Below are 19133 nucleotides of genomic sequence, written 5' to 3'. Positions count from 1 at the left end.
TCGCACCCCAGTCCCAAAGGCAGGGCTTCATGTGACAGGCTGATGAAAGAACACAGCTAGGAGTAAGAAGATGTGGGAGGGACCTGCACTCGGCTCTTGACCCTCTGCTTCTCCACTAGAAACTATGACCTCGAAGAACCCTGTTTGCCAACAGGATACCATGTTTTCAGCTCATTGGATCCAGGACGAGCGGGACCCTTCAAGTCCCCCCAGTACAGACCAAAAGGCAGGGAAATATATCATCCAAACCCCAACTGTGGCTAATTACCTGAGCTCACGCAGCCCTGCTGCAGGGGGTCTTGTAGTGACGTCACGGAGTGCAGGACTAAAGGAGAGAAAGGGGGACAGTTACATGAGGAAGCAAACTCGGGGGTTAAAGTTTCTTGATGCCCTGAGCACAGCTGAGGGGGTACAGCATAAGGGCCCAGAGGCACAAGGGAGGGTCCTCACTCCTTACGGGAAAGGGCAGACTTGGCAGGGGTGCAGAGTGCAGAACAGGAGGGACCCATGTGGACAGGCCAAGTGCTGCTGGTGGCAAGCTGTCCCCCAGCTGGGGGGCAGGCGGAAGCAGCCACCCGTGAGAGCCTTCATTCTGTGCCTTTGGCTGATTTCCTTTCCCGATTCCCTGATTTAGCTACTTGACTTTTACCTATATTTATGTATAAACAGCATTTTCTTAATTGGTAACTCATTTTCTGCTGCTTATAAAATTAGCTAGGCACAATCTTCTCTTTCCTAAAAACTGAGTCAGTCCCATGGCAACAGGTTGTGGAGGAGAGGCGTCTCAGCCCCGCCTCATGTGGACGCCCCTCCCCGCTCCCCGCAGCAGCCTGGGGGCGGGGCCGCCCCTACCTGGCCCTTGCTGCTGCCCTTGGACGGGCAGGACGCCCTGGCCCAGCTCGCCGTTCAGCCAGAGCTGCATCCGGATGAAGGGTTCTCGTCCTTTCTGGGTCAGCTTGCTCCATGGCTTCGGCCGGGACAGCATGTCGCTGACGCTGCCCTGTGATAGGCCTAGCACCTGGAACGGCAACCAAGGACACGTGGTGGCATCAGCGCCTGAATCTGGTGAGAGGCCTCAGTGCTGCATGCACGGCCATGTGGTGGCATGGCCAGGTAGGACGGCACTGGAGCACTCCTGGGAGGAGCACAGAACTGGCCCCTGGGGGGTGGCGACAGCCTGGGTTGGGGGGTGGCTAAGCTTTTCAAGGTGGGCTGACGCCCTGGCACAGGGAGCCACAGTCATGGTCCCTGCTTTCAGCTCCTAGGGAGAGAGGGGGAGGCAAATGGAGGGGAGGGGCCCCCTCCCTCCAGGGTCTTGATCCTGCCAAGCCTGCAGGGTTGTCGCCCTGACAACCCGAGGAGGAAGCACTGAAACCATGTTGTTCTTTGCCTGGTGGCGCCAGGAAAGGCCAGGGTGCTGGGGGCCAAGGACCCCTTCAGATAAACCAGGAGCAACGGATGCTGGCGGGACTCAGGCGTCTGTCTCCTGTGCTGACGCCAGGCCAGCCTGGCATTTAGAAAGGTCGGGGCCCAGAGGTGAGCTGGTGGCGACAGAGGAGCCAGCCTGGGAGTGGAGCTCAGTGCCGACGGTCGACAAGTTGCACGTACATACCCGACTTTTCTTATGCTCACATATGGCCATACATATGTATGGGCATAAACACCCCCCACAGGACACAGATGCAGCCCAGAGATATTTAGGGGCTGCATCCGATCACTCTTTGAAAAGTTCTCAAGTTCCAGAATAAACTGCGCTCATGGGCCAAACAAGTTCAATGCTATTAAGTCTCTGCTAAATTTAAGGCATGAGCACAAATGTCTATTTAAATGTTCTCAAATGATATTTTTACAACACTGAACTAGAAATTTCAAGGGACTTTAAATTCTCATCCTCATTCCTATTCACCCCATCACCTTTTGCAAGATCGGGATGAAGAGTTCACAACCATATCGCAAGGATGCATGACACGGTATATTGCAAACACTGAACTCAAGGCCGGACCTGGGAAGGAGGTGGAGGAGGCCCACTGCTGACCCAGCCCTGTGCCACTCAGGAAGACTGTCTTTTATGGGACTGGAGCGCTTCTCATTCTGCTTAGCCAGTCGTTGTTTAATCTAAGACTATCCTGGAGTACTATGTTTATCTTACATTTTGCGGGCCTGGTAAATCCCCATTATCCAGAATCTTAGTGACCAGGAAGCTCCAAGAAGGACGATGAGAAAGCGAGGGGCTTCAGGGCCGGCCCTGGGCACAGCCTGGGCCCTGCCCAGCTCTGCCCATGCCACCCCTAGCTGTGCACCCCTGGGCAAGCTGCTTTGCCCCTCTGGCTGGACAACACCCTAGCATCTTCTGACTGCTGTCTCTACCAAGTGCCTTTTGGCTCTCTGTGGGCTGGTCATCTCTCTCTCTGATCAGATCCTTTTTGGCCAAAACAGCCTACAGAGGTGGTGCCTCTGGGCTCCGCTCGGCCACAGGGACAGGGCTTGACTTAGTCATCTGCTAGCTTGGGGCATGTGGTCAACTTCCCCGAGCCTCGGTTTCCTCATCTGCCAAATGGTGACTTTGCCACCCCCTCATATATGATGAGAGGTCTAAAGGGCCACAGAGGGTGAGAGGGCCTTGCCGGGAACCTGGCCTCCAGTGAGGCTGCAGCAAATGGAGCGTTCACTGGCCAGTCTCCTTGCAAGTTTGGGAGTAGACGAGCCACAGTTCTCTTTGGTTAATTAAGTGGGTGATGGCCACATTCTCCAGACAGATCCCTCCTGCTCCCCGGTCCTTATCAGTGAAAGGAAATGGGAAGACCCAGGCCGCTGAATGGAACCCCCACCTCGTACCTTCTCCCCGAAGATCCTCTGACAGATGCCGTTCTTGGCCAGCTTCTCCTTCACCTGCCGGGTGAGTTCGATGGTATCCACCTCTTGGTACATGTAGATCTCATACTGCTCGGGGGTCAGTGGTGGGACTGAGGGCTTGGTGGGCTTCGACAGGGGCACGATGGGCGAGGAGGGCAGAGGGCTGTTCTGGGGCGTCTCACTGCGGCTGGCTCCGGTCAGGCTCAGCTCTGAGCTTTGGGAGTAGGGCGACTCTGCGCTGGGCCAGTCCTTCCAGTACTCGGAGGAGGAGGGGCCCTGGAGCTGGCTGCGCTCCGCCCGCGCCTGCCCACCGCTGCCTTTTTCTTTGCTGCTGCTGGCGTCTTCGGCCTTGGGGTCTTCCGGCGGAGCGCTGCTCTTCCTATCTGGCTGGACGGCGCTCCACCAGTGATCCTTCCACACGCTGCCGCGGCCCAGCTCACTCTTCACGTGTCTCAGGACCCCCTGTGCGGCGGGGTCGCCCGCCCCCGGGAGGTCCGGCCCGGGCGCATCCTGGGACTCCTTCTTCAGGGCCGGCGGGTTGGGCAGGGCAGGTGCGCTGGCGTCGGGAGCCGAGGGGGGCTTCTTCAGGGAGACGGCTAAAGGGGAGTAACTGGACACAGACGACATGGGAGAGGCGGGTATCAGCTTGGGGGTCAGGAGGGCGATGTCTGTCTGGGACGGCGGCGCGGGCTTTAAGGCGGGCTCGAGGGCGGCCTGCTGGGCCTCCATCTCCCGGCGGGCCTGCTGCAGGATGGAGCGGATGGCGTCGTCCGCGCTCCCGCCGCTGGATGCCGAGGAAGGCTGGGCCGGCTCTGCTGCGGAGCAAACGTGCAGATGAGACAGCGGCACCTCCCAGCGGGGAAGGGCTTTCCCACCCACGTCCTTCTCAGTTAACCCGCCATGGATTGCAGGTTACTCGGGACAACCTCACTGCGCTGTGATCTCAGCATTTCCTGCCTCGTGAAGTGTGAACCGTTCATGCAACCGTTTAGCGATGAAGGGCTCAAGCTGCTGCTCCATGGCCCCACCGACTGAACGGAGTTACCATCAGGAGTGTGATGGGGGTGGGGATGGGGGGGGTGGAGGGTGTAACGTGTGCAAACGCTCTGAGACACACCATCCTGGCCTCTTTCCCAGATGACTGTATTTATTTGATTTATTATTATTATTTTTTGATGTGGGCTATTATTGTGCGTCTTTTTTTAATTTGTTACAGTATTATTTCTGCTTTATGTTTTGGTATTTTGGCCATGAGATGTATGCGATCTTAGTTCCCTGACCAGGGATTGATCCGGTACCCCTTGCATTGGAAGGCAAAGTCCCACTTTTTGGACTGCCACGGAACTCCCCTGGATGACTTTAAACTTAACATTCTTGTGTGCTGTATTCCAAAATTCCACTGGTTCTGTCAGCTCAGATTCCCTTCTGGGTGGGTGACTCTGGGGTGGCCACCAAGGGGAAGGGGAAGCGGAGGGCCGGGGTAGGGGGGCCAGTGGGCTGGCCCTAGCTCAGGAACCCAGGAGCGTGGCCAGGGGTGGTGGGCGCTTGATGTCACGCTGCCTGCTGCCAGGCCTGGTGGGGCCTCACACCATGGTCCCTGCTGGAAGGACTAGGCAAAGCAGGGGCTTCAGGGGCACAGGGCAGGTGTGTGTCTGTGCTGAACCTCAGGAGGAGAACTTGGCTGCTCGGTTTCCCCTCTAGCGGAAGCTCTGAGCTGAATCCACAGCCTGGTGCGCCTCTCAATCACTGCTCACCGAGAGAAAAAGCTGAAATGTTGGTGTTCCCTCCTCTTGGACAAGGCGGCTCACAGGGAGCTCTGAGGGCCGATTCCCGGGGCTGACTGACTACAGAGGTGGGGACACCTGTCCTTTAACACTTCCTGCTCCTTCCTGCTAACATTTGTTCTGTAAAGCAGTTGTTAAGAGTTTGTTTTTCACTAGTGTGTGGTCAAGTGTATACCAAATAACAGATTCCTGTGTTGTATTTAAGAAAGGGAATCTGATACAGATTACTTGCTCATTTAAGTCATGGATATTCTAGGCTAGGGCTAAGGAATGACCTAGAATGGTAAGCAAAACACATGTCACACAGACCTGCTCCCCGCTGTACTAAAGGCTTGAAAACACACATTCTATTTCTTTTTAAACTTAGTTAATTACTGCTGAACAGAACGCTCACGACGTAAGCAGGGAAGGCAGTGGTGGAAGTCCTGGATTCCATACCGGTTTTCTGGACTTGCAGCTCCCTCTTGGCTTGTTCCAGGATGGACTTGATGGCTTCGTCAGACCCAGTCTCGGAGGCTCGGATCCGGGTGGTGATGTTACCTGCGGGGAGAAGCCACACTGATGACAACAAACCCACACCTGGAACAAAATGTAGTGCTGCACAAAGATAGCATTCTGAAAAATAGCTGCCGGTGAGTTGAGGCCGGCGACGACAAGGAGGCAGGCTGGCCTCCTGCTTACCTGTACCTGCTGTGCAGGTGACTTCACAGCAGGTACGGCGACCCTGGGCAGGAAGGGCTTCCTGCTGACTCCACCTGGTGTCAAACAGTGTTTGGCCTGTGGGACCAGCTCTGACACTATCCAAGCTGGGTATCACCCATGGGCTGGGAGCAGGGAGAGCAAATCATTTAATTCAGTGTGTGTGTGTGTGTATATAAATATATATAAATGAAGGATTAAAGGGCAAGGCTTTTTTTTTTGAGTCATTTAAAAGCAACTCCAGCAGTTGCTTTGGCTTGGGATATGTTCAAGGCCCTCCCTGTACATGTCCTTGAGGCCAGAGAGAAAAAATGGGCAGAAGGGGCAAGGGGTTGGGGCTGATTCTCCCGCCATCGTTTGGATGTACAAAGGGAAGAGGCTTAAGGTAAAATTTTCGGGTCTCATCACATGAACAAGGAGAGGAGCCTGAGGACATGTCTATAGGACAAGAACCCCGTCTTCTGGTCACACGGTGAGCAGCCACGTGACCACATGCGCTGCAGCTACCATGGCCTGGGGGCCGGCCTCGGTGCTTCCTGGAAGCCGTCCATAGGTTTTAACTGGTCGATTCCTTACTAAGTATGAACTGCCACGTCAAACCATTTGAAGACAAGCCAACCACCGGCACAGAACCCCATTAAAGCTGCGGCTGCGAGGAGGGCGGTGGGGGCTGGCTCGCTGGGACCCATGGGCGAGAGAGCCGGCCACAACCTGTCTGATTGGTTGCACCCTCGATGGATTTCCGAGCTTGGGGAAGGGACAAGGAAGCAGCAGTATCTCATCTGACTCAGTCACCTGATTTTTTTCAGAGCAACAAAGGGTTATTCTTTCACCTGCTTCTGACAACACTGGGAGAGTTGTAGTTTGAATGTGAAGGAGGAGGCGTGATTTCCAGTTTGGGGCTGACTTTTAGGGGTGCTGCCCCCTCCTGGACTGGGTAGAGTGTGGGGCCACGGTGGGGGGAGGGAGGGGCCATGTGTACTTGAACCCGTGCTTTGTTTTATACTTACTAGCTCTGTTTTTCCATCAGGTTCCAGGCCAGAATCACACTGTACAGTTTGAACCCAAATACACAGCTAAGGGCATGCTGCTTCCTAGGTTACTAACTGCAAAGAAAAACACCTGCCTGCGACATACCTTCAGACCCATTTCTTCGTTTCGGTACTTCCTGAAAGAGTCTGTTCAGGCTCTGGCCTGGATTCTCTGTTGAAAAACAAGTGTGGTAAGAACAAAACAATCAGGGGGATGGTGGTGCTGACGATATGGGCTGCGTGACATGAAATCTGAGCCACCTGTTGCTACAGAGAGGGCTCAGGGGTTCCTGTGCTGCTTGGGAGTCACTAGAAACTTCTGAGAGGCCCTTCCCTGGCTGACCGGCTTGCAGAGGCCATGGCTCTGCTGCCAGAGGGGATCGGACAGAACTGGGGGGCGGCCTGCGGCACCAGTGCCATGGGGGTCAGATGGAGGGAGCTCTGCCGCCCAGCGAATCGCCCACCAGACCCGGAACAAAGCTCACATTAATCATCCAAAGACAGTCGATTCCAGTTAACATCGCTGTAAAAGGCTCAATGTCCTCCGTGCAAACGGACACTATTCGAAATGTCTCCCTTCTCTGAGCCTGTATTTCTGTCTGATAAGTTCCCTTTCTCTATCAGCGCTGACTTGGCAGAAGGATCTCCTATCGTTTGTTAAAGAGGGAAGGAGTTCCTGCAATTAGAGATGGGACAGGCTTTTTATCTTTTTATGGAGGGTCGGGGTACAAAGGGTGTTTTAATACTTTAATGTATTTTACTCGAGGCAGGTATGTTTGCTCATGATGCTGAACAGGTCACTAATGGGACTTAACACATGGGGAGTGCACTGATCACAGGCCACCGGCCTGTGTGCAGGGAGGAGGAAGGGGGCCCATGCGGTCGGCTCACCCTCCGTGGGGACCCAGCGCCACGTGAGGCCCGCCCTGGCCACTGCTGCTGCTCTAGGCTGGGTGGCACCCACAGGCCCCTCCTCACCCGAGGCCAGCACCCAAGGCCGAAAGGACTGCTGTACACAAAACGCATCAGGACGTTGTGCGTTAATTCTCTCCGACCCAGTATGTGGTGCTGGAACAGCGAGTCCACCTCATTTGAGGTACGGAGTGAGTTTCAGAGGCTGGACCCTCTGAGTCTAAGGGCTCGTGCCCATGGGCCCTGAGCTCTGGAAGTGGCAGGACTGTGAGCTGTACCTGATGTGAGGCACACATGTATCATCACACACGCACACGTGCACACACACAGCTCTGTGCCAGGCTCACATGTGGGTGCCGACCCCGAGTCGCTCACCTCTTTGTCTGCCTTGGATGCTGCGAAGAGCCAGGATGTTCTGCTCGTCTGAGAGGAACTGCTTCATCTTGTGAAACGGCTCCTTGCCGCGCACTGTCAGTTTGTTCCACGGCTTGGGCCGGGCCAGGATCTCGCTCACAGACCCCTGAGACAGTCCCAAGACGTAGTGTCCAAAAATGCGCTGTCCGATATTGTGCTTGATCAGCTGCTCTTTCACCTGCCGGGCGATTTCTGCAGTGTCTATCTCCTCGCCCTCGGAGACGCTCCCAGCACTTTCTGACTGGCTGGGAGATGGGGCCATGCCATTTACATCTGGGCTTTGTTGTAATGGACTTTGGGAAGATATGGAGTTTGTGCTGTATGGACCTGTTGAAAAAATCATGCTTGTGCTTCCTGCTTCCTGCATGGCCTTGGAGTAGAAGGACTGCATTAGCTGTCGTTGGAGGAGAGAGTTTAGTGCAAATTTTCCCGTAGAAGCCAGGGGCAGGCTGGGGCTTGCCAGGGATGAGCTGAAAAAGTCTTGCGTTAACCCCGCTGGTGAGAACTGGTGTGTACCATTAGTATTGGAAGCCTGCTCCCCCGTGTTGCGGGGCAACTGAGAAGGAGGGGAAGCCGGCAAAGGTCCAGGACGCCGACTCTCAGGCTGGTCTTTCCCTTTTCTCCTGGCTGACCCTACAAGGAAGGGCAAACATAATGCATTATGGGGGATTCCAAAGGGAAAAAAAACCAAGACCAAGATGCAAAGTTTGCCCCACAAAGGGAAAAAAAAAAAGTGCATTTTTTTTTTTTTAAACAAGGGCCAATGAGGTGTGTTGGTTTGTTTTTCGATTGAATTTGTAAATTAGCCAAACGAGGCCCCCCGGAACAAGCAACATGCATTTCATGTTTGCACCTTTCTTGTATGTTGCAGCCTGGAGAGTTTCCCCTTGACAGAGATTCAAACTCCTAACGTGACAAGGAGCCGGTACCACACACAGTAAAGAGTCGGCAGGTCGAGGGCCTCTCAGCGGGCCGCCAGCATTCGAGCTATTACCAGAAAGGGCCCCACCTGAGGAGCAGCAAACACTGACATTTTGGGACCAACGGATTCTCACACCACTTGCTCTGAGGCGAATGTACCGCACCGAGTCCACTCGATCGAAGGCACGCACATTTTTAAGAATGTAATATCATCGGAGCCCGAGACACTCTTAAACGCTTTACCAGCTGCCAAAACCTGAAGCCGTCAGTGACGCCACCACTTTGGGATGAGCAAAGAAAGGCTAAGGACGGGGGAGGCGTTCCCAAGGACAACCTGACGAAGGAAGAAAAGCTCCACTGAGCCGGGAAGGGCAGGGCCCGGCCCTGGAAGTAGCCCAGGAAACACCACAGGAGAGGCCGCACAACTCGGAAGAGACCAGAAAAGCCACAGAACGCGCGCGCGCCGGCGGGGGGCGCCCCTCGCAGCACGGCCCTGCCTACCCTCCGCAGACGCCCTGCGGCCACGCCTGGACCGTCTCTGCCAGGTGGGGACGGAGGGAGGGGTGAAGAGGACGAGGAGGAAGACGGACACTCGTTAGTCAAGGCTCTCATTGCCCATCGCCCATCGCCCAATGACGCCCGCCATGCATCAGCCCAGACTCACGGTTCGCCTTCCTCTTCCTCGACCCCCGGGTGGGGGCCGAGCGGCCGCAAGAACTTATCAACCTACCACTCAGGTCGCTGTTGGAGATGCGCAGTGCGGCGTTCTCGGACTGCAGTGAGCGGTTCTTCTCCAGCAGCAGCACCTCCAGGGGCCTGGATGCGTCCTAGACAGGGCAGAGCTGTGCTCACCGCGGGGCCAGCTGCTACCTGGCTCCGTGGGCTGACAGACCCCATAGCCCCTGCTCTGATCTGACCCGCCTCCAGCCTCCCAAGGATGCTCCATGCATGTGGAGGACACGCAAGTTCCTTTCTGAAATAACCCATTTCGGTTGAAGAAGTTTTCTCTTTCTAGGCTCACACAGCTTGCAGACAGCTAATTATTTTCTCTTCTGTCCCCAGATCTAAGCGTCTAGACCTCTGCTTCCTTTAGTAAGGGAGGTCTAAAGGAAGACCTGCAAGGTGACCTGTTTTTGGTGCCAGCCGCCGAGAGCTGGCTGCCTTCTGGGCCTCAGGAATGGGGTGTCAGGTGGTGACTTAAGATTTTAATTGGCCACTGGGTCGCCGTGTGCCACTGCCATCTCATTCCTCATCCGCGTGAGGCAGTAGGTAATAAAAATCCCTGAGTCAGTCCATTTGGGGCTGATCTGTAACACAAGCTGAGAGTGTTTGTACCCACTTTCTTAGTACCTGCCCGTGTTAAATTGCAAGTTCAGGTGAACTCAGTTAACCAGTTTGAAAAACATTGATTTTTCTCTTTTTGCCCCTTTTAACTTAAAGATAATTTGGTTTAACTTGGTGAAATGTTCCCGAGGAGAAACAACCTCGATGGTGAAACAGCGACGTGATGCTCGCACACGCAAAAAGCAAAGGGAGACGGTGTACCTGCGTCCCAGCTCCCTCGGCCGGCGCAAACTCCATGGACTTCAGGATGCTGTGGAGAGCAAGACGGAGCGTTACCCCTGCTCGGACCTGCGGTGGGCAGGGCTGGGGGGGTTCGCTCCAGGAACTGAGGAACTGACAACTTTAACAACTTCGCTGGCAGTCTTATCATCCGATAGCGGCTCTGGAATAACTATTCAACTAGCAGTTGGCCAGCGAAAGTTTCTTGCCCAGCATGTAAATCATTCCATATGGAATCACACCAGGTCTGTTCGGAGTATAATTTTAAAGTTAAGTTGAACACAGACATAACATGGCTGTAAGTGGAATGTATTTGTAAAGCTGAGAGGGGCTGAAAAAGCTCTAACAAGTCAGGAAGATAAACCTGTGCCCCCAGCGTTTGGCCAAGAGTGAGGTCCCATGACCAGATGGCTCACAGGCAGCAGGGGACTGTCCTGGTACCCAGGATGGGGAAGGAGCCACCACAAAGGCGTGGGCGACTGGGCTCATTTCTCCTTTGTCTTCCTTGTCACAGAAGCCACTGTGGTCATGGCCTGTTCCAACAAGCCTGAGAGCTGAGTGAGTTGGGGCACCCAGGACTGGTATTTGCAGAGTGAGGCACACGTGAAAATTCTTTCTCTGGGTCCACATGGCCCCAAGGAGCCAGGGTGCTCCCCTCACGGTCAAGAAAGAGGGCAGGTTTCATCCCAGGCACTGGGCCACCTGTGCTCTCCCAGCCCTGACTCTAGCCTCGGCCCTTCTTTAAGCTCTGTGGCAGTGCCATCCGGGGAGCACTGTGTGGAAAAGTGCCCAGGGCCCCGGGGACCCCCTCTCTGCTACGGCTCCCAAGAGGTTCAATAAGGAGCCGACTGCCCTCGGTTTCCCTGCGGTTGTGTCTTCATAGTGGCTCCTGTCATGTAAACTAACACAACAGGAACAAGGAGGAGCTCATAATTTTGTTTTACGATGAGCTACCGAGAATAATAAGAACCCTGGGCTGTGTTGCATCAGCTGCGAGGAGAGAGGCGAGCAGTCTGGACAAGCTTGTCTTTTCTTAGTGGCTGTCACGTTGTTTGCAACTATATTCTTGTCTGTGAGCTTCTTTAGGATCATGTAAGAAAAGACTAAGTGCGTCTGAGTTTATGCTAAAAACTGTGTCTCTTCATTTATTCAACAAATTTACCGACAGCCTCTTATGTGCCTGGCCTGTGCAGAGTCAGAGCCACTCCTCGGCCTCAGGAGCCCTGCAGGTGCTTCTAACAGCACGAGCAGGAGAAAACCCAGGCAGGAGACGCATCTGTCTCAAGAGTTGTGAGGGTTTGAGAAGGGCTATAAAGGAGCAAGGTGCTTTCTAGACTCTGGGGTGGGGGGTGATGGTGGGGGAATCTCGGGGAGATGGTGGAGAGATGGGACAGAAAGGGACACCAGTGAATGTCTAGAGGGTGCTTGCGTCACCAGGAAGTGGGAAGCCAGGGACGTATTTTAACAGAAAAGTCACCTGAATGGGGCTCTCAGAGATGCCTGCGTTGTCGGGGGTGAGTGCTGCATGTGCAGAGGTAACATGAGGGCCGGCAGGAGTGTGGGGGGGCTCTGTTCTTGGAGGGGCTGAGAACCAGCGAGCGGCTGGGCAGGTAGAGCCGGGAGAGAGCAGAAGGGAGAGGCCTAGAAGCCTTGGCTCCTGGAAACGGAGGTGAGCTCGGAGGAGAAGGCGTGTGGGACGGGCCTCAGGCTGGGAAGGATGGGGGCCTAGAGAAGGTCTCCATGTCAGCTTTTCTGATTCCATACTGGGAGAGGGCGCACACAAGGAGAGGGCACACATGATTTCTTTTGAGGAGGGACAGGGATGGGGAGGTGGGCACAGAAGTGAAAAATATCCTCCCAAAGCTAGAAATGGGGTGGGGGAGGGGACAGAGCTTGAGGAGCTGGACGTGCAGAGAGCCGAGGGGCCGTTCAAGGAAGTGCTCAAAGGCTGTCTGCAACTTGAGGGTGAGGATGTTTGGGGAGAGAAGTGAGGGGAGCCCCGCCCTGCTGGGGTCACCCCGCCAGGGAGGCTACTGACATGGGGTCGAGAAGGTCAAAGAGGCCTTCCAGTGCGTTTTTCCCCCCAGCAAACTCAAGGGAACAAAATTAAGAATCCAAAGAACAGCACGGTGAGTAGGTGTTGGCTCATTTTTAAAACGAGAAATTAAAACTATCAGCAAGAGAGAAAAGGGCTGATGGATGAGCTGGAAGGCGAAGGAAGGAAGGGACCAGCATGGCGGGGTCAGTCTGGAGTGATGGGGATAGGGGGGCAGAGGGGTGGGGTGGAGTGGTGGGGGCAGTGGGGAGAAGCCAAAACCAGAGGGAGTCACCTTGAGGCAAAGGCAGGAGCTGCCTCCATCAGACACGGAACCAGGGGGTCTGCTGGGGGCGGGGGTGGTCAGGGCACAGCTGGGGGCAGAAGGGTGCCCCGAGTGTGTGGCAGGGCCCCCAGGGAAGCAGAGCTGGCCAACAGCAGGGGAGAGGACGCGGGCCTGCAGGCACTCCTCTGCAGTGTTTGGTAACCTGGCCATGGGGGTGGGGGAGGGAGAGGCCAGGTGAGACTCTTAGGTGAGGGCTCCGGGTGGGCCCAGGGCAGCTCGGGGAGTGGAGTCTGAGATGGCGGGAGGCTCAGGCTAGGCGGTGGGGCCTGGAGAGGGAACTTCTAGGCATGAGAGTGTGGGCATCAGCACTGAAGGAGGACACGCTTTCAGCCGCTGCGTCTCGGGTGGAGGTGTGGCCCGGGAGGTGTGCACCCTCAGCTGGAAAAGGCTACCTTGCTCTGTTCTCCTTCTGTTTTGGGAACTTGCAGCTAAAAATAAGCTCGTATTTTATATTTCCCATAAAGGCATATTGATTCCATGCATGCTGACAGTTTCTATGCACAGAGTTTTAGAAAGAGCCTGAGAATTCAGGCACAGGTCTGAGTACAGACACCTGTGATGTTGGGCAGCCCAGGATTCGGCCCAGTGCTGGGGGGTCAGCCAAGGACCTGGGGCTGTTCCCTCTCTGACACAGGCCTTCCTTAGCAAACATCCCCAATGAGCACTGGCTTGTGCAGGGCCGAGCTGGCATCTCCACACTTACTTTAGCTCTTTCTTCACCTCTTCGTAGTCAGCCTGTCCCTTGAGTTTTTCTTCCAGTTGCTGAAAACAGAGAGGGATTTTATTAGTGGTAGTGTCTGAAACAGGCTGATGGGCTGAATGTGGTGTCCCTCCCACCAAATTCAAAAGCTGAGACGCTAACCTCCAGTGTGATGATGGTGTTAGGAAGGTGGGACCTTGGGGAGGTGATGAGGTCGTGGAGGAGGGTGGTGGAATCAGGGCCTTAAAAGAGACCCCAGAGAGCATCCTCACCATTTCCGCCATGTGAGATCACAGTGGGAAGATGCTGTCTGTGAACAGGGCAGGGAGCCCCCCAGACACCAAACATGCCACTGCCTTGACCTTGGACTTCCAGCCTCAGAACTGTGAGAAGTGTCTGCTGTTCACACCACCTGGTCTATGGTAGCCGGTCACAGCAGGCCCAAGGCTAAGGCCCTTTGCTGACTGCGTCACCTGTGAAGCGTCTGGCATCCTGAGGGAGCCTAGATATGCACAGTGGAAGGTGACAACAGTGGAGCTGTGCCTATCCTTCCCTCGTGGGGCTGGAATTGAGTGGGTGCATACACACACACACACACACACACACACACACACACACGGCAACCATGAGGTTGTAACAAAACTCAATGAAAATAGATGGAAAAGTTAAAAAAAATGCAAAACAGAACAAGGAAAAATCTGCTTTGTATGAAATCTCACAACATGGCAAACTGGGTGAAGAAATGCTGTCCTGGCATTTTAAAAGCAGCGTGTGGCTTTTCACAAACTAGGCGAGGTCAGCTGATGATAACGATTAGTTGTCAACACCTCTGGTGGGACCCTACTGATAAAGAGTCACAGCTCCTTTCACTGGGGTTGGTATCAGGTATCAGGGGAAATGTGTTTGCATTTCTGGATGGCTTCCCCCAGACTCCAGGGTTTTAGGAGGAGAGATGGTCCACTGGGTCAGGGGCTCTTTGGCAAGGCCCAGGGGCGTGACCATAAAGTTCGTGGGTATGAGGATGCTCTGATGTGCTCCACTCAACTCTGTGAGCCCACGTAGCTGATTTCATCCAAAGGGCCTTCTCGCCAGGAAGAGCCTTTGGCATACAGTGGTGAGCAGAGGGTGCTTCCTTCTACGAAGGTGCGTTTGGCCCAGTTTGTTCTTTACCCGCAACTTCATCCCCCTCTCTCCCAACCAAAGGAGCTTTCTGTGGCAAATAGGACAGCTTGACATGAAACACAAAGACTCAGCCAGCAGAGGGTCCTGGCCATTTAGCGTCTTTTCAAGCCTGGGCTGGGGTGAACAACTTCCATCCTTGAATCAATAGCCCCTTCCCATCCATAGGGCTTCCGGTTACCTTTCAGGCTCTGCTTGATCAGCCATGTTTACGATCACAGTTTAAAGCCAACTCAGAACATTCTAGAATTTGGGGAGAAGATTCCCTCGTGGCCCACCTGCCTTTCGATGCTCACCTGAATCCCATATGCCCCCATTTAGCCCATCTTTTCCTGCAGTCTTTGTGGGCCGTTTCTTGTGTTTGTATTTTCCATTGTGGAGAATTGCTTTGGCCTCATTCCTTTTTCAGACCTCTGGCCAACTTTCTCTATTATGATGGTTTCTCCTCACAATCAAACAGGAGGAAGCAGGCGCTCGTTTTCCAACAAAAGATGCTCAGAAGCTGCTCATGAAGGAGCGATTCTTTCATTCTCCTCCCTGTGGTCGAACAGCGGGGAAACCCTTCCTATTACAAGATTACCCAGTGCTGCTGGGACGCAAAGCACCTTCAGAGGATGAGACTCACTGCTGCTGGACGCAGGGCACATGTAAAATGTGGTCGAGTTCACAGAATAGGAGACGGATAGGAAGAAGGGTGGACACAGAGCTTTCAGACCGGGCATGGCCTGGAACCCGGAGTCAGTTCTGTCACTCACAAGCTGAGCCCTGTGGGCACGTCAATCAGTGGCTCATCCATGAGATGAGAGCAGCAATGACCTCTGAGGGTTGAGCAAAGGGGCGGGAGACAAGGAGCCAGTGCAGATGCTGGCACTGTGGGGCCTTTGCTGCGGGACCACTGTCGCTGCCAGATCTTGGTGTGGGGTCTGAGGGCATGTCTCCAGGTTCTCTCTGCAGACCTGGGACTGGCCCAGATCAGAAGGTTTTAGGACTGGAATCTGTTTGGTTGAATATGAGTTTTCACGGAGAACTAAGCAGTTTCCATGGAAATTTCTATTGTTTATCTGGAGGCAGAGTAGTCAGGAAGCACCCAGGACAGTGCTTGCAAACCTCGGTTGAGCAGACACTTGGATGGGGGCCTGGTGGGGCTGGTGCCGCCTCAGGACCTTTCCTGATGGAGACGAGCAGGGCGGGAGGCACAAGGTGGAGGCCCAACTCGGTGAGAAAAGCCCGAGCGCCCTCAGCTCTGTCCTTTGACCCCAGAATCTTTGCTGGGCGCTGGGAAAGTCTGGTTGCGGAGCATCCTGCCTGGACGGAAGCAGGCGCTCCAGGCTGTCCCTCCACTGGAGAGTCTTCTCCTGGACTTTGCTATGCTTGTTGCACTGTGGGCCAGATCCCAGGCCTGGCTCCACACCCCACACACCATCTTATTTAATTATCCCAATATGTCTGCAGAGCATCTGTCTGTCTGTCCAGAGAAAGGAAAAGAAAAACCAAAAAAAAACACATGGGTTCTGCACCGCAGGCCTTGGTGGGATGCTTGAAGCAAGTGCAGGAGGCAGTGAGGTGCTGGTGGGCTGGGGCCCAATAGACCCAAGCCAGGTCCTGGCTCTGCCACTGAGCAGGAGTGACCCTGGACAAGATGCTTAGCTTCTCTAAGTCTCGGTTTCTTCATCTATAAGATGGGGGTAATGGCACACACGGCACTGGGCTTCATGAGGACTAAATGGGACAGTTGTCACTTGGAACCTAGAGTGGGCTGGTTCTGGGACCTCAGAGGTACCAAGTCCGTAGACGCTCTAGTCCCTTACACAGAACAGAGTGGGGCACTCGGCCCTGCAAACCCCTGGATGTGGAACCTGCAGACAGAGTGCCACCATAATACTGAGTGCCTAGTGTGGTGCATGGCACACGGTACCACCCTCAGTAATGGTGGTGAGTTATGGCAGTTATTGCTTCTTTATCCCTGGGGTGATCCTGAATATGGGCTTCCCTGGTAGTTCAGCTGGTAAAGAATCTGCCTGCAACACAAAGAGACCCTGGATCAATTCCTGGGTTGGGAAGTTCCCTTGGAGAAGGGATAGGTTACCCATTCCAGTATTCCTGGGCTTTCCTGGTGGCTCAGATGGTAAAGAACCTGCCTGCAGTACAGGAGACCTGGGTTAGATCCCAGGGTTGGGAAGATCCCCTGGAGGAAGGCATGGCAATCCACTCTGGTATTCTTGCCTGGAGAATCCCATGGACAGAGAGCCTGGCGGGCTGCAGCCCATGGGGTCGCACAGAGTCAGACACGACTGAGCGACTGAGAACAGCACAGCACATCCTGAATATGATTAGACGGTTTCTGAAGACACTCTGTGGGTCTCATGCCAGGGGCTCGGTCTGTGAGGTTCTCCACATCCCTGTCTGCCACCTCCCAGCGCCCCCATGCCCTGGGCAGATCCATGGAGGAGGACAGATGCCCGAGCAGCTCTGGCTGTTCAACACCAACGGCAAGAACGGCAGTCCTGCATCTCGTGCCATGAATGCAGAATCTGGGAAGTGGGTTGCCTTCCTGAGAAGTTGCTCGTGGGACAGAACAGGGAGGAAAGGTCCAACCTTATACAGAGCGGGGAGGAAAAGTCTAGTGCGGAGCTGGGCTTCTAGCTCAGACCTAAATGGCTGAGTGGGAGCCTGGGTGATGGGCTTAGCCTGTCAGGCCTCACACTTCTCCTCTGGGGAAGGGGGCAGGTGAGAACATGGGTTTGCAAAGGACAGAGATGAGGAAATGTCAGATGCACAAGTGCAAGCTGCAAGGGACCCTCCAACACATGTCTTACAATATAGGTCATGTACGTTTAATACTACGGGGTTTCCCAGTAGTGAAGAACCACTGGCCAATGCAGGAGACTTGAGAGACGTGGGTTTGACCCCCGAGTCAGGAAGATTCCCAGGAGAAGGGAATGGCAACCCACTCCAGTATTCTTGCTTGGAGAACCCCATGGACAGAGGAGCCTAGCGGGCTGTAGTCCAGAGGGTCGCAAAGAGTTGGACATAACTGAAGCGACTTAGCATGCATGAACTCATGTTTAATTCTACAGAGCTTAGGAGCTCTGGAGCTTTGGAGCTTAATGGCTCCAGAACTTAGGAGGAGCTCATCAGCTGTTCCTTGAATTGCTAGAAGCATTATCTATATGAAGTTCTCAAAACCCTGGCTAAGACTCAAATAATGAGGTAATTTAATTTCAAATGCAAAGTATTTTGGTGTGCAGCAAATTAGGCACTAAATTTATAAAAGACATCTATCTTAGTCAAGTTATAACATGGGGCCTAGGGCTGCCAACTTAAGGGGTCTCTGGCACAGAGACTAACGCAAAGACCCTCGAGAGGCCTGGTCCTCTGGGATACACGGCGAGGGGTGAGGAGGCAACACCTCTTTGCCACGCAGCAGACGGGGCCAGAGAGGCGACTGCATTGCAGTTCACTGGTGGTTCCGTCTCTTCCCTCCGGGGTGATGGGAGCCAGGCTTCTGGCAGTGCTGTCTGAGGACCCACAGGTCAGGTTAGGGGCGTTGGTGTGTGACCCCTCACCCTGACATGGACCCCTGGGCAGAACCTAGTGGGTATGAGTGGGCTCCCTGGCCCAGGACAGAGGTCCCAGGTTGACTCTGCTTCTGTGGGGGCTGGAACTAGGCAGCGTGCCCCTCCTTTTCACCTGAACGGTGACCCCACCACCCCACCCCAGGTCTCCACTGCTCCTTGGTGAAAGGTGGCAGTTAAGTAAATTTAGGGTCAGCTGATGCTGGGGAGGTGCTGGAGAGGACTAAATCAACAGTCATCCCTCGGTATAACTCCATCTTTCATCCCTGGGCAAGAAGCCCAGAGATGCCTGGGTGGGCGCTGCGCATGCTCTGCAAGGATGCTGGGGACGTGAGACCAAAGGGGGAAACCCCCCCTCCAGGCCAGGGCGTGGGGAGAGTGGGCATGACATTAGAGGCCTTGCTGCCGGCTGGAGAAGCGTGCTCCTCCTGGACAGAAAAGGGGGGGCCTTGTGTGGTAACCCCATCACAAGTCACCTCCAGCTTCCTTGAGCTGCAATCCCGGTGACTCAGCATAGAGGGAATGGGAGCCGACTCCTTATGGGTCCTGGCTGGATATTTCAGCCACCTGGACATTGCAAGGTCGGCTAAGTGGGCCACAAGCTGGGGACCGTCTGCAGGTGAATATCAAGAGTCACTCATCCAGTGACCTAGGGCACCTGTGTCTAAGAGGATTCACCGTAGAGTCCCGCAATTAGCTCTGAAAGCATTTCTAGTAATGCCCACCAGTCTACAGCGATTTACTTATGACCCCACTCCAGAGTTGGGCCTTGAGGCCTCTAGCACAAAGTCCCCCAGTTCCTCTCTCTGGGGCATTACAATGGCTGCGGCCCAGGCCCGGGGCCACGTTCGTCCCTCCTCCCCATGGAAGGCTCACTGCTTCCTCTCCTTCAATCTGAGCTCATGGTGCCTTCAAGATGCAGCCAGGACGAGGCTCAGGGAGGCTCGGCCCCCGGGCTCTCTGATGCTAGGGTGTCTGACCTTAGGAATCGCTCGTACCATCCAAGGCGAGCGGAGGACGTGGAGGGACATGTACAGGTCTCTCCTCTACAGCCACGGGCTGGATGGATCATTATCACACCCACCAGCCTGGCGAGCATTAGTGGGACCTGGATGTTGGAG

The 19133-nt window shown here is 54.6% G+C and overlaps 1 protein-coding gene across 6 annotated transcripts in view; it reads right to left on the bottom strand.

The window, feature by feature from the left end:
- CUX1 (cut like homeobox 1) overlaps positions 1 to 19133 on the bottom strand; it is a 349582-nt gene that overhangs the window by 63263 nt on the left and 267186 nt on the right. For 5 of the 6 annotated variants that reach the window (XM_068968697.1, XM_068968698.1, XM_068968701.1 and 2 more), the window contains 3 exons: positions 13262 to 13320; positions 10160 to 10208; positions 9345 to 9441 (listed from right to left, as the gene is read on the bottom strand). In XM_068968697.1, the coding sequence (XP_068824798.1) occupies positions 9345 to 9441; positions 10160 to 10208; positions 13262 to 13320 (205 nt within the window). Of the gene's footprint in view, positions 1 to 268; positions 326 to 852; positions 1019 to 2835; positions 3669 to 5075; positions 5178 to 6473; positions 6540 to 7654; positions 8327 to 9344; positions 9442 to 10159; positions 10209 to 13261; positions 13321 to 19133 lie in introns of all 6 variants that reach the window. The other variant, XM_068968696.1, reaches the window with a different exon arrangement.

This window comes from Capricornis sumatraensis, chromosome 3, assembly GCF_032405125.1.
Source record: "Capricornis sumatraensis isolate serow.1 chromosome 3, serow.2, whole genome shotgun sequence".
Classification (NCBI taxonomy): Eukaryota; Metazoa; Chordata; class Mammalia; order Artiodactyla; family Bovidae; genus Capricornis; species Capricornis sumatraensis.
The sequence above is the reverse complement of the archived record's forward strand: the minus strand, read 5'-3'. Positions and strand labels throughout refer to the sequence as shown.